Source organism: Plasmodium relictum, assembly GCF_900005765.1.
Source record: "Plasmodium relictum strain SGS1 genome assembly, chromosome: 13".
Classification (NCBI taxonomy): Eukaryota; Apicomplexa; class Aconoidasida; order Haemosporida; family Plasmodiidae; genus Plasmodium; species Plasmodium relictum.
Genome location: NC_041691.1, coordinates 1349102 through 1365070, shown reverse-complemented (window position 1 = coordinate 1365070; position 15969 = coordinate 1349102). Strand labels below are relative to the sequence as shown.

The window sequence follows — 15969 nt, the reverse complement described above, 5'->3', positions numbered from 1 at the left end:
AAAAAAAAAAAAATTGGAAAAAAGATAATTATAATAAAAAGTATAGACACAAAAAATTAAAAAAAAAATGAATTAAAAAAAATAAAATATTTAAAATTATTAAATTATATATATATATATATATATATATATATATATATATATAAGATTAATATCTTAAGGAATAGGAATTTTTTATTTGGTTCTTTTGTTCAGTAAAATATTTAGAAGATGCACTATTTATTAATGTTGAACTTAATGATAATGATTTTTTATGCCTAAGAGTATTTTTATTAATCTCTTCCCAAGCTTTATTAACATTTAAAAAAGGAAATAAATCAGAATTAATAAAATTGCATTTATTATTTTGAAAATGTATATTCTTTGAATAATGAACGAAATAATTATTAATACTAGCATTAGCTCCTGGGTGTATAGTAAATTCCGGTTTTTGATTTAATTTTTTTAATTTGTTATTTTTTACATTTTGTATTTTCTGCTGAATAAGGTTAATTAAATTTTTTAGTGTCATAGGTAAAAATGCTTGGTTGTTTTTTTCAAAAATATTATTCTTTAATTCTTTTTCTTTAAATTCCATTATTGCTTCAATGAAACAATACGTAAATACTCCATGACTAACAAGAATATAATTATCATCTTTATCCTCATTAGCATTTTCTCCACTATCTTCAGTGTTTGAAGACATATAGCTATTACTATCACTATCACTACATATTGAATCTCTTAAATCGTTTTTATTACTATTATCAGCACATAATTTCATAGATTTATCTTTTTCTTCAAATTTGTTTGAATTTTTATCTTCAGTAGAATATTTTTTGTTACTATTAAAAAATACTTTCATCATACTTAAAGAGAAGTTAAAATTTTTTTCGTAAAAACTTTTTTTTTTGTTTAATCTCTGCACATCTGATAATATTTCCTTGCTGTTTTTTTTTTTTTTTTTTGTAATATTTTTTTTTTTGTCATTATAATCATTAAATTTTTTTAATTGTGTTACTCTAGCAAATTCAATAATAGGAAACAACCCTTCTATTGAGATTTGCTCCCATGTGGCTGCACACAGACAATAAGCTTTCGGAGCAATCGGCAAAGAAGAAATAGATTGCAATAGAGGATCAATCATAGCAGAAGTTGATTCTACTTCTATTAATTCAGAAAATCTTGATTTACAAAAATATTTCTTCATAGCACTATTATTCAATATTGTTATATCATAAATAGCTTTGTGTACTTTATCTGTAGGATTGGTAATTGGCCATATCCCTTTTTGCTTACATCCTTTTATATACGACCAAGAGTTTTCAGTACCTGCCGGATCTAATATAGTTTGACCACCTGAACAATCCAAAATTATAGTCATTTGAGAATTTGAATTTACACTTAATAATAAATCTTTTAATTGTACAGCTGTTATTACATTATGTTCAGAATTTTTATTAAATGGATCAGAACACAAAAATGCTTCATCATATCCTTCTCCTTCCCATCCACTCATATTATCTACCTGAACACTTTTCCCAGCAAAATAGAAAACGTAAGAACCAAATGGAGTAGAGTCCCTAACAAGCCAATTTACTGCTTTTAAAATATTTATCCTTGTTGGCCATAAATTTAAATTGATATTATGAGAAGATATATCAACATTTTTTATATCAAAATTTTTACATGAGTTACATGAATTTATGTCCACATTTTTTTTATTTTGGTATTTCATTCCACTTTTATTAAATAAATTAAATATATTTCTTTTTGCATTTTGTTCACTATCACTAGAACTATTATTTGTTTCTTTTATATACTTCTTTCTATTTATGTCAAAGTCTTCATATATATATGCATCTGACGGTAAACTATCCGTTAATAACAAAATATTCTCAGGAGTAAAATCAAAATATTTTACAAGAGCTCTACAAAATACATAAGCATCATTTACACATCCATATAGCCTTGTTTTTTCATCATTCACATAATTGCAACCAATAACCACTGCTTTTTTTACAATATATTTTGTATCTATTTCAAACGTATCTTCTTTGAAATTATTTATATTCTCTTGCGTTGCTGTAACTGGTTTTTTTTTTTTTAAATTTAGATTCCTAAGAGAAACAGTACGATGAAATTTTGGTAAGCTTTTCGTATCCACATTTCTTAAATAATTACATACTCTACTATTATTAACTGATTTACATAATTCTAATTCCTTTTCTTTATTGTTACCTTTTGTTCTAGTTAAATTTAGTAAGTCTTCTTTAGATAAAAAATTTTCATTTTCATTTTTTGACACTTTTAAAGTAGTTTTTTTGTTATTATATAATATATTATTATTCATTGTATTACTTAGAATGACAGTATTATTATTTATCATTTTTCCGTTTAATATATCACATGTATTATATACATCTTTATTTGATATATTGTTACTTAGAGAATTATTATTAGTAGCTATTGCACTTATATTATTCTTATTTAATGCAATATTACCATTATGCATAGTACTTTTTAATATACATGTATTTGGCAATTTATTATTACTATTACTATGTATACTTTTATTTATAATACAAGTATGTGATATATTATCAGCTACTTTATTGTTTAATATATTAGTATTATTAATAATGTTGCAGTTTGGAATAAATTTTTTATTTAATCCATTGTTTGTTGCATTATTCCTATTTAATGGAATATTAATAGTATTCATATTTGTACAACTTAAATTTACTTTGTTCTCATTTTCTATAATAAAATTATTAGTTGTATAATTTTTATGTAACATAGCATCATTTTTTTTATTATTTTCTAATAATTTTGCTTTATCATTATTATATATTTCACTTTTTTTATCTTTACTTATATAAAGCGGATCATTTGGCATATAGTTATTTTTAATGCAATTAATTCTTTTTAATTTTTCTTTGTTAATATTTTTATCAAAAGCACAATAATCATCACGTAGAAAATTATTTAATGATCCTTCTATAACATTTCCACTTGGAAAATAAATATCTTCACTAAATGCATAATTATTCGATTCATTATATTTTCTATCATTATACGTACTATTATTAATTATTTTATATTTTATTTTATTTTTGTTTCCATAATTTATTTCATTCATATTTTTTAAATTTACAGCATTTATATTTTTATTACATTTGCTAAAATTCTCGTTGTTCATTTTAATTATATGATTACTATTTAGAGATGAATATGTTGATACACTCGATGACGTATGATTTTTTTCTTCGAAGTTATTTATATTGAAATTTTTATCAGAGTCATTATACATAATAATTTTTTTTGTAATATTATTATTATTATCTTTTTCATCTAATTCTGATGATCTTTTTAAATAATTACAATAACTTAAATAATTATAATTATTTGTTTCCTCTCTTAAAATAGGATTTATTCCAACGATATTGTCATTTAAGATATTTTCATTTAATAGTATATGTGATGAATCAATTAAATATTTATCATTATTTACATTATTTACATTTTTAAAATTATTTATATGATCATAATTATTACGCATATTAGCATGAGGTGCAGCGCATTCTTGTTTACTCATTTTTATATTCATGTAATAATTATGATTCTTTTCATCTAAACAATTATTTTCATTATCATCTAATCTAATATAAAGAAGTTTTTTTTTACTATTATTCATGTTTATAATATCATTTTTTTTGGCATAATCTTCCTCATTATCTAAATTGGATTCAACAATATTATTTTTTGTAACTTTTTTATTCTCACAATTATTATATTCACAAAATGCATTTATATCATCCACTCCAGTATTAACACCCCTTCTATTTCTTAAACAATTCAAATAATCATGTATATCGGTATAGGTAGAGTCATTGTCATATTTTAAGGAATTATATTTTTTGCTGTTTAAGTCGTATTGAATATTTTTGTTAAAATTTAAAATATCTTCTTTTTTTTTTATGGTAAAGTCTTGACTTACTGTTAAATTATGTTTATTCTTTTTTTTTATTTTTTCTTTTAAAATATTACTTATATAAAAGTTATTTGGATCATCTACATTTTCATTGTAATGAAAAGATGATACATATTTATTAGTGTCATTACTATTAAAAAAATCTGCATTTCTACAAACATTTTTTTGAGAATTTAAATCCATTTGATCAGATATTTTATTCTTTATTTTTTTTTCTAAAAATTCTATTTTATTTACCGTATTATTATGTGATAAATATTTGCAATAATCACTGTCTTTTAATTTTGTTTTCATATTTAATTCATCCGTTTTAGCTTTATAAGAATTTAATTTATTTTTCATGTTTAAATATGTAGTAATATATAAATTATAATCCATCATTTTTTTTTGTTCACTTTCATTGTTGTTTACATTGTAAGAATTTGAATTATTATTATTATTATTATTATTATTATTTTCACTATGATTATTATTATTATTATTATTATTATTATATAAATCAAAATTATTATCCTCACAATTTTTTTTATTCACTAAAATATTATCATTGTATGTAAAATTATTATAGTAAGACATTTTTGCATTTTCGTTAGGAAATAAAATATTATTACCATTGTGGTAATTTGAGTAGTCATTAACCAAATTTTCATTAAACTTATTAAACATAATTTTGGTACTATTATTATTTATAATGCTATTATTTACATTACCAAAAATTATTGATGAATTACATTTATTAATATGTGATTTATTTAATTCATCACCACAATCATTTTTATTGCTTATATTTTCTCTAGTATTATTATTTAGATTGTTATTAAGTTTAAAATTTTGCACTTTTTTATTATCATTTAATTTACTTGATTCAAGTGTAATATTCTTATTTTCAAAAGCATACTTTCCAAAATTGTTTACTGATTCATTTCCAAAATTCAATAAATGATTATCATATATATTTTTATTTTTATATATATCTTTATTATTCATATATGTATACAATAAATTATTACTTGTATTACACTTTGTCATTTTAGTACTTTTTTCATTTTTGTTTCTATATTCATTTATTATTCCTATTTTTAAATTGTTATTTTTATTTACATTTTTTTCAAAATTATTTATATCTTTTTTTATTGTGTTACTTTTCTTTAAAATTCTACTTGTAATAACTCCATTTGAAGTAAATTCTCGTATTTTTAAATTTACAATTTTTTTTAAATCGTTTTTATTTTCATTATTTCTTGAGATATCCTGATTTTTATCTGCATTGTAACCTTTATCTCTTATATTTTTAATATTAATATTATTAGTTTTAATGGAGTTATTTTTTCTATTTAATTTTAATTTGTCCTCTTTAATAAGCTTTTCAAGATTAAAACTTTTAGTTTTGTATTCTTTTATATTTGAAAAATTATTTAATAAAGTGTTTTTTTTATTACTATACATATATATTTCTTCATTTGTTTCTTCGTTGTTCGAACTTATACTATAACCCATTTTATACTAAATTAATTAGGAAATCTTTTAATTAAAGAATTTATCAAAATTTAAAGATTAATAATAAAAAATTAAAACAAAAAACAAAAACAAAAACAAAAAACAAAAACAAAAACAAAAACAAAAAATAGAACGGAAAAGAAAATAAAAATAAAAATAAAAAAATCTGAAAAAATAAAAATAAAAAATATAAATAGAAAAAAAGGTATAAGAAAAAAAAAAAACAGAAAAAGAAAATAATTAAAAGAAAAAACATAAATGATTGTTGTTTTTATATTCCTATATATGTATGTATGTATGTATGCACATATATATATGTATGAAGAATATAAAAAGTTCATTAAGAAATATATTTTTAATTTCTATAGTTTAAAATTTACATTTTTTTAAAACATTTTCATTACATATATTTCCTTTAACACATTAATAAATAGCGACTGCCTTAAAAAAAAAATTTTAACAGACAAAACATCTAAAAGTTTTCCATTGATACTATATATAATTATATCCTTTAAAAAAATTTATATATACATTTTTTTTTCCTATTATTTACAAGTTTAATGCATTGAAGTGCGCATATAAATATTTGTTATCTATATATTACTTTATTTCTTTATTTTATTTTTTTTTATTTTTTTTCATTTTATATTAATTTTTTATTATTATATAAAAAAAGAAAGAGATATTCTGACAAATTAGCTACGGAATATAACCCTGGTATAAAAAATAATAATTACATAAAATTTGATGTAGATAATATTTAATACTACTATATTTATCACGATTTAAAGTTTTTACTCTTTTTTTTTTTTTTATTTAACTTATTTCATTTATTTATTATACTATATTTTAGTTATGCTTATTATTTTTTCATTTTATATATATTGTATTATTTGTTAATTTTTTTTTTTTTTTTCATTGTACTAACATTTGAGCCTTAGAAGAAAAAATGTACCTATAGTTTAAACATTCTTGTTTTAGAAATTCTATAATTTTTTATCTTATTACTATTTTATAGCATTAAGGTTTGTAAATGATGAATTATAATAAAACAATTTTTGCTTAACCATCTTATGAGATAATCATATAATAATACTTTTTTCTTTTTTTTTATTATGCTATATTTTTTTTTTTTTACTTTATAAAAAATATATTTCTATTTTTTTCAAGTGATTTTCCCTTTATTAAATAATTAATGCCCAATTTTTTTAATTTTTTTTTTTTTAATTCTTTACATTATAAAATAACAAAAGTATTTACTTAAATATATAGTGCTATAAATGAGATAATAATTATTATAAATTAAAATTCTTTATGTTAAAAATACTAAAAAAAAAAGAAAACTGGATATTATGATGAAGATAAAAGAACTGATGTAAAAAAAAAAAATATAAAAAAAAAATTTTTTAAATAAATTAATAAGACTGTGAAAATAGTATCTTCACATATAAAGAAAAAAAAAAAAATGTAATTTTTAGTGCAACCAAATATTATTTCCAATCTTTGTTATTTTTGAAAATGTAAACTTTAATATAAATATATAAGTATATAAAAAAAAAAAATTACTGAAATGAAAAAATTAATAAATACTTTTTTGCCTTACTATATCCATAATAATAATTTAACGACTAATTTGGCTTTCAAAAAAAAGATATCTTTTTTTTTTTTCTATGTCGATCGTTATATATACTCTCCTCTACTTCGCAGTTTGTTGAGAAACAAGAGTGTGCAAGAAAAAAATAAAATAAAAAGAATATATACGAAAAAAGTATTTTATAAATTAGGTTTAAAAACTAATTATAATCAAAAGAAAAATGAAAATGTAGAAAATACAGAATATAAAAAATTTACAAAATACAGTAGTGAAACTACTGATAAAAATTCATACGATAATACAATTAATGAAATTATTGATAAAAATTCCAATAATACTAATGAAATTGATAAAAAAATTTATAATAATGAAGAAATAAATGCAATCTGGCCTGAGAGGATATTTTATGTAACACCATTAGAAGTAAAAAAAAAAATAGAAAGTGAAAAATTTAATGTAATTTACATTGGTCATATGAGTATTTTAGTACAAACAAAACACTTTAATATATTAATAGATCCAGTGCTATCTAACAGAATTGGTTTTTTTAATATTCTAGGAATAAAGAGAATAATAAAAGCAGGAATAACCTTTGAAAATTTACCCAGTATTGATTTTATATTATTAAGTAATAATAGATTTGATACAATGGATAAAAGTACATTAAAAAAAATTATATTAAGAGATAATAGCATTGTTGTAGGTGGTATAAATATAAGAAGATATTTGTTTAAAAAAAATTTTCCAATAGTTTATCCTTTAAATTGGTTTAACAAATTAACTTTTGAAAATATTTCATTTTATTATTTACCTTCTTTAACTAATAGTCACAGATATTTTATTGATAAAAATGTATATCTACCAGGTTCATTTTTAATTCATGACAGTACTAGTAATGGTTCTATTTTTTACAGTGGACATTCAGGTTATTCCAATCACTTTTTACAAATAAAAAGTTATGTTAATACTATATTAAAAAATGATAGAATCGATTTATCAATTTTACCAATTGGAATATATAAACCAAGTTCTTTGTATAATTCCTTTCATATGTCTCCTAAGCAAGCTTTACAAGTATAAGTTATATAAGTTATTTTTTAAAATCTTTAAATATATAACCCACTTTTTATTTTCTAAATAGTTTGAAAACATTTTATTATTTTATTTTTTTTTTTCAGTCACACTTTGACTTAAATAGTAAAAAATCATTAGGCATAGGAAGTGATGTTTTTTGTCTAGGAGGAGAAGAATATAATGAAGCAACAAGAGAACTTCAGAATATTTTGAATTTTTATGAAAAAGAAAAAAAAAAAAAAATAGACTTCATTACATTACATCCAGGCCAAAATATCACTCTTTAATTTCAAATTGGATAAGTAAAAATAAAATAAAAAAATGTAGTATAATATAAATAAAGATAAAAAAAAAAAAGTTAACCAAATGAATAAAATAAGAATTAAAATAAAAATATCTAAAAATACAATCACAATTATAATTAAAAAATAAACATCTTGTATTATTTTTAGTAATTAATATATGTCTTTCTACTTATTCGTATGCTGTAGCTAAAGCTTTAAAACATAATTTTTTTCTTTTATTATATTCTTTTTCTTTTTCCATTATATCTGTATTCATTTTTTCTAAATTGTCTTTTATTTTCTAAAAAAATATATATATATAACACATGATAATATATATAAATAAATATATATAAATAAATATATATTTTAAATTTTATTAACTAAATAATTTTATTTTCATTATTTAATTGTTGTTATTTTGTATATATGTAAATACCTTGACAAGTATTTGGCTCTTATTTAATATTTCACTTGTTGAAAAAATTGATTTTCCTTCTTCATATAATTTTTTTATATCATTTTTATTTACATTAATTTTTTTTATACTTTCCATTAAAATCTTAAAAAAAAAATAATATATTATGAATGTTAATATAACTGATATATGTCCATAATTTTTATATATATAAAAATAATTTTAATTTATATAACAATAATTTTATTATTGTATTCTATTTTATTACATTCATCTCTTTGGCAAGTACATTTAATTCTTTTTCAGTAGTTAAAATAATGTTTTTCTTTTTTTTTTCATATTTCTTGTTTAATTCTTCTCTTCTGATTTTTTGTTTCTAAATTAAAGGAAAAAAAAAAAAAAGAAAATTATATTTTTAACTAATATTAATAATTATTTTATATTAATTCATAGTATTATTTATATTTTTAGAAAGAACACTGTAAATATTAAATAAAATCTACATTTCGGAATCTCAATTTTTTTTTTATTTTCACATATGATAACCTCTACTAATAATTTAATTTTGTTATCTATTTCATTAAATGCATCGGAAAAGCTTTTCTTTAAATTCATTTTAAATTTTTCCTTTTTTTCTTTATGACAAGAAATAATTTTTTCTATTATTATTTCCGTATCACTATCTCTATCTATCTCATTATGAATCCCTAATTTTGTCTGTCAAGAAAATAAACCGAAAAAAGGTTTATATATGTATATAATATTTTTCTAAAAATTAATATCAATATTAGTAATAACGATATACATATTTAAATTCTAAATTTTTTTTTTAAATTTTATAATTATACATGTGGAGTGCTTAAATCCAACTTATGATCGATTAACAAACTATTATTTTCCAACTCCTTTTTAAAATCATTTTTATTTTCATATCCCTTTAGATAATTTTTTATTTCTAATGATTCTTCATATCCTAATATATCCTCATTTGCCATGTATTTTTTTTTTTTTTCTGAATATTTAAAAGATATATTTAATTGTTTATGTTTTCAGCCGTATGCATTAATGAATGAAGCACTTATATTATTTGTATGGATTTAATTATTTAAATGAATTTTTAATAATTTTTATTTAATATATCATTATTATTAAAATATATCTTAATTTTTTTTTTTTTCTTTTTCTTAACCTTCATACTTTAGCGTTTCTATTCTTTTTCTTGTGTTGTTTTTTAAAAGCTTGTCGCTGAAAGAATTAATCAATTTATCATTTCCTTTATCTTCTTTTGAAAAACTAACAATATTATTTATGCATGTATTAATTTATAGCATTGTATATTTATATTTATCATATTATGATTATAAATTTCACTATTTAAACTAATATATTTATATTTTTTTTTAAACCTTATTTCCTTATCCATGAATGGTTCATTTGAAAAAAGTAAAGGATCATCAAATTGTTCCTTTATGTTTTTTTTCTAAAAAAATAAAAATGAATAGTATTAATTTTTATTTATTTATTTTATTACTTTTTTTTTTTTATATTACATCAGTATTAGTTATTTTATTTTTATCTTCATTTTTGTATTCCCTATTATGATTGCTGATATGAGAGACGTTCTTCTCATTTTTATTTTCTTCTGACTTTACTTTTTTATTTATTCTTCATAAATTATAAAAAAAAAAAATATTATATATATGTTATCTACATTTCTCATTAATCAATTTTTTATTTTTTATTTTTTTTATATTTTTCATACTTGTCTAATAGGTTATTTAATTCTTTTTTTACTTCTTTTGAGCCTTTTTTAATTTCTAGAGACAATGTAAACTTATTAATTATTTCATAATCAATAAAATTCTTTATATCATCTCCCCTATATATAATTATAATAAAAAATATAAACCAAATAATGATAAAAGCATAAATAGAATAAAGATTAAAAAAAAATATATAACCAGAGACAAAAAATGTTTGTTTGATCAACCAATGATTTGCATTCCATTATAAGCAAGGTTTTGTTTTTAAAGTAAGCTGATGTTACATGATAATAGGGAATTTCTATTTTGCATTTTTCATTTTCTTCTTCATTATCCTAATTTAATAAAAGTGAAAATAATAAGTATTCTATGATTATTTATTGTTATGTTAATTAATTTGCGTTTTTCTTCAACATTACATAGTATAAAAATATAGAACATTTCCCAACGTAGCAAAAAATAAAATCTTTAGTCACACAACTTTTGTTAGCAGTTATTATAAACGATCCTTATATAAAAAAAAAAAAAAAAATTAAGTAAATATATAAAAATAAATTAAACCAAAAGAAACTTAAATATTTAAACCTCTTTCAATAATGCATTTGTTATCCATATAATTTTCTTCCTTTAACCATTCTATGCATTCTTCATCAAATTTTAAAATCTTAAAATTTCTTAATTTCTCTATTGTCTCTTTATTTATAGGAAAACTTTTCATATTGAATGAACTTAAATCAACTCTCCTAAATGATCTCCATAAAAATTCAGTATAAGATACTTTCAATTCTAAATCATTTTCTACTTTTATTTTTTCAAATATTTTCTTTATTAAATCTATTCTAATTTAACAAATTTAAAAAAAAAAAAAAAAAAGATATAAAAGTTATTTTATTCTTTCTTATAAAATGTATAAGAATATTTATATTTTTAATTTTTTTTTTAAAAGTTATAAATATCAACATTATATTATTATTTATCTATTATTAAAATAATGTATTAAAATTACAGTTCTTTTGTAAATGATGCTTCAATTTTTCTTCTAAATCTTGAATTATTAAAATTTAAAAATGAACTTATTAATGAGCATAAATGTCTTCTTAAGCAATTAAAACTAAATAAGTAAGTCATATTTTCATTTTCATAATTTATATAATGTATTAGTTTACTAAAAATAAATTCACACAATCTCTTTGATGTGTCTAAATCTACATCAATTTTTTTTTTTTCTTCAATAATGTTTTCTAAAATGACTTTAAAAATATAAAAATAAAATTATATATATAAATAACATAATTCAATAAATTACAACATTTAAATATATAAAAAATCAAGAAAAAAAAAAGAAAGAAAATTAATAAAATGAATTAATAGATTATTCATAAATTACTAATTTTATCAACCACTTCCCATACAATAGATGACAAAAAAAAGCCATCATATTTTTCAAAAAAATACTCTAATATTTCTATTAATACATTTATATGATTGTTGTTTATATCCCCTAAAAAACAAAAATTAAATTATGTCCAACTTCTCGGAATTTAAATTGCTTTTATTTTATGCTTATAATAAATTTTTGTATTACCTTCATTATCACATAACTTTTTTAATTTTTTTGTTTTTAATAAAATAGTATCTTTGTTCAACTCATTTATATTAAATAATTTCGAACTCATTTTTTTATAAATTAAAATGAAAAGCTTAATTTTTTAAATGTTGTTACATTTCAATTTTATTTATAATTTTATTATGTTTTTAATTGATTTTTAAAAGTCTTACAAAAGCATAAATGTATAAGAAAAAAAAAAAATTGTTTTGTCTTAAAAAATATGGCTTTATTCAAATACCTTTATTTATTTTTATTCATAGAATAAATTTAATAGTGAGAAAAAAAAAAAATGGATAATAATAATAAAAAAGAACAGTAAAAATAATAAAAGAAGTTGTAGATAACTATCAATTGTTGTAGATACACCTGTCTTTTTTTGTCTTTTTTTTTTTTTTTTTTTTTTCATAAAAATAATTTTCAAAAAAAAATAATATATTTAAAAGAAAAATTTTAATCTTATTCAAAAAATATAAAGAGAAGAAAAAAAAAAATAGATGCATTATATTCATTCTTAAGAATAATTCGAAAAATATAAGGAAAAATGTATTTTTCAAAATAAAATTAAGAAAATATTTAAAATTCATTTTTTTAATTAAATTTTTAAGTAGGAAAAAAAGTACATTTTTTGATTGAACTTATAAAAAAAAAAAGATAAATTATTTAACCTAAATTTAGAAGTTTTTTTTATATTTATATTGTATTTTCATAAGAAGAATAACAAAGAATAAGAATTATTTTTCGTACGACTTTAAAAAAAATCTTTAAATAAAACATTAAAATTTTTTAATTTTCATTAACATATTTATATTCCATAAAAAAAATAAGAGATTAATGCTAAATGAAATTCTATAGGTTAAAAAGTTATAATTTTTTTTTTCATTCAATTCTTTAAATATAATTTCAATGCACCAATAAAAATTCTATTTTTTTTTTTTTTACATATTAATAAGAAACAAAAAATCAAAAAAAAAAAAAATAAATAATAATAATAAATTAAAATAAAAGAATATGATAAATATATATAAAGAATAAATAATCTATATACAGCGATACTACAAAAAAGATGCAAAAAAGAAGAAATTAAAGTAAAAATTCAAGAAGTGCTTCTGCATTTCCTACTGAGCAAAATAAAAAATCCGAGAAATGTTTCAAGTTAATAGAAAATATATTTTTTTTTTTAAATACAAAAAAAAAAAAAAAATACATATATATGTATATAAATAAAAAATAAAATAATTTATTTAAGAATTAATATTCCTTTATAAACATATGTGCCAATATTTATAAATATATTTTTGATAATAACATCTTTAGTCTCTTAATTTTATTTTCAAAATATGTTACATTAATAATTTTTATATTTTAAGTATACTTAATAAATTAATATTTTAATTATTTATATATTAATTTTTTAAAGAAATTGCCATTGCATTAATAAATAGATACTTAAAAAAAAAAAAAAATACTTTTTTTATGTTAAATTTTTTATTGTTTTAATTCACTTTTGTTAAGTGGAAAATTTTTTTTTTTATTAAAAAATTACATACTCATAATTTTTTACGCATTTATTTATCTTTACTTTTGACAAAATGCACAATAATAGAGATAAAACAGGAAGATTCGTACTGATAGATAAAACTAGCTCAAATTATGAAGCCTTAATTGACCAAGAAATGATAAATATATATGAGCGTGTAAAAAAAATGGACCCAAATCAGAAAGAATTTTTACAAGCATTTCATGAAGTATTATTTTCTTTAAAACCTTTATTTATGGAAGAGCCAAAATATTTACCAATCATTGAAATGATATCAGAACCTGAACGTGCAATACAATTTCGAGTTTGCTGGCTAGATGATAATGGCGTACAAAGAAAAAATCGTGCTTTTCGTGTGCAATTCAGCAGCATACTGGGACCTTATAAAGGCGGATTAAGATTTCATCCATCAGTAAATTTGTCTATTGTAAAATTTTTGGGTTTTGAGCAAGTTTTAAAAAACTCATTAACGGGTCTATCCATGGGCGCAGGAAAAGGTGGATCTGATTTTGACCCCAAAGGGAAATCAGATAATGAAATTTTAAAATTTTGCCAAAGTTTTATGAACGAATTATATAGACATATTGGTCCTCATACAGATGTACCTGCTGGAGATATTGGTGTAGGAGGAAGAGAAATTGGATATTTATTTGGCCAATATAAAAAACTTGTAAGCGATTTTAATGGAACACTAACAGGAAAAAATGTTAAATGGGGAGGATCAAATTTAAGAGTGGAGGCTACAGGTTATGGTTTAGTTTATTTTGTTTTAGAAGTTTTAAAATCTTTAAATATTCCCATACATAATCAAACAGCTGTTATCAGTGGTAGTGGTAACGTTGCTTTATATTGTTTAGAAAAGTTATTACAATTAAATGTTAAAGTTTTAACCTTAAGTGATAGTGGAGGTTACATATATGAGCCAAATGGTTTTAATAATGATAATTTGAAATTTCTTTTAGAATTAAAAGAAGAAAGAAAAGGAAGAATTAAAGAATATTTAATCCATTCACCCACAGCAAAATATTATTCAAATGAAAAACCATGGGCAATTCCATGTACACTAGCTTTCCCATGTGCAACCGAAAATGAAATAGACATTGATGATGCAAAAATATTACATAAAAATGGATGTATTTTAGTAGGTGAAGGTGCTAATATGCCAACAACAACCGAAGCTATTAGCTACTTTAAAAAAAATAATATTATTTTTTGTCCTTCAAAAGCTGCTAATGCTGGAGGAGTTGCGATCAGTGGTATTGAGATGGCTCAGAATTTTCAATTTTCTCAATGGACAAGAGAAACAGTTGATGAAAAACTAAAAGAAATTATGAGAAATATATTTATATCATGCTCTGAAAATGCTCTAAAATATACTAATAATAAATATGATTTACAAACAGGTGCTAATATAGCTGGATTTTTAAAAGTTGCTGATTCTTATATTGAACAAGGTTGCTTTTAAAAAAAATGAACTTTATATTATATTTAATATCATATACTGTAAAAATTCATTTCTTATATATGATGTACTTTACTAAAGTTCCTTTTATTTATACTCAAAATTTAAGTAAAACACTAAATAACTAAATAATAATATATATACATGTATAGTGTATATTATTATTTTTCATTGATTTCAAGTACTTTATCGATTTAATTTATTGAATATTAAAAATATATATGTCTATTTTTTCTTAAAATGGATCAAGAGAATTTATTTTTTATAAATTAGTTTACATTTATATCATTACCTCTATTATTTAAATAATTATTAAAAAAGTTAAATGCTACATGGCGTTTGAAATTTTTGTTTAGAATTAATTTTTTACTATTATTACATATAATAATAAAACTTTAAAAAAGGTTATTTTAATTGAAAAACATAAATAAATTATATTTTATTAATTATATTAAATATACAATTTTAGTTATAAAATATATTTTCTTTTATTTTCAATCATATTTAATAATTAATCTAAAAATTTTAAAAAATAATACTTTTATTAGGAAGGCAAATAAAAAAAAATTGAATATTAAATAAATATATATTTTTATTTTATTCTTTCATTAAAATATTTTTTTTTTTAAAAAAAAAGTGTAGTAAAATTTTTTTACAAATTCGTTTGTATAAAATTAAAATAAAACAAAATAAAAAAAAAAAAAAAAAAAGAAATAAAATAAATACAATTAATTTCTTGATTTAAAAAAAAATTGAAG

General features: G+C 19.1%; 4 protein-coding genes across 4 annotated transcripts; 2 read left to right on the top strand and 2 right to left on the bottom strand.

Annotated features, from left to right (window-relative positions):
- Window positions 1-148: 148 nt before the first annotated feature.
- Window positions 149-5470, bottom strand: MCA3 (metacaspase-like protein, putative; the record flags this gene model as incomplete). The annotated part of the gene is made up of 1 exon (XM_028678879.1): window positions 149-5470. One exon carries the CDS (start codon window positions 5468-5470, stop codon window positions 149-151), a length of 5322 nt encoding a protein of 1773 aa, XP_028535981.1.
- A 1570-nt stretch (window positions 5471-7040) lies between these two features.
- On the top strand, window positions 7041-8425 carry PRELSG_1334800 (conserved Plasmodium protein, unknown function; the record flags this gene model as incomplete). Its single annotated transcript, XM_028678877.1, has 2 exons — window positions 7041-8138; window positions 8243-8425. The coding sequence occupies 2 exons, from the start codon at window positions 7041-7043 to the stop codon at window positions 8423-8425; spliced, it is 1281 nt and encodes a 426-aa protein (XP_028535980.1).
- Window positions 8426-8612: 187 nt separating this feature from the next.
- Window positions 8613-12279, bottom strand: PRELSG_1334700 (conserved Plasmodium protein, unknown function; the record flags this gene model as incomplete). The annotated part of the gene is made up of 15 exons (XM_028678876.1): window positions 8613-8723; window positions 8862-8984; window positions 9109-9216; window positions 9387-9557; window positions 9689-9852; window positions 10030-10133; window positions 10247-10320; window positions 10391-10505; window positions 10603-10719; window positions 10802-10938; window positions 11023-11111; window positions 11189-11442; window positions 11610-11853; window positions 11991-12104; window positions 12189-12279. The coding sequence occupies 15 exons, from the start codon at window positions 12277-12279 to the stop codon at window positions 8613-8615; spliced, it is 2016 nt and encodes a 671-aa protein (XP_028535979.1).
- Window positions 12280-13801: 1522 nt separating this feature from the next.
- Window positions 13802-15214, top strand: GDH1 (NADP-specific glutamate dehydrogenase, putative; the record flags this gene model as incomplete). The annotated part of the gene is made up of 1 exon (XM_028678875.1): window positions 13802-15214. The coding sequence occupies one exon, from the start codon at window positions 13802-13804 to the stop codon at window positions 15212-15214; it is 1413 nt and encodes a 470-aa protein (XP_028535978.1).
- Between the last annotated feature and the right edge of the window lie 755 nt (window positions 15215-15969).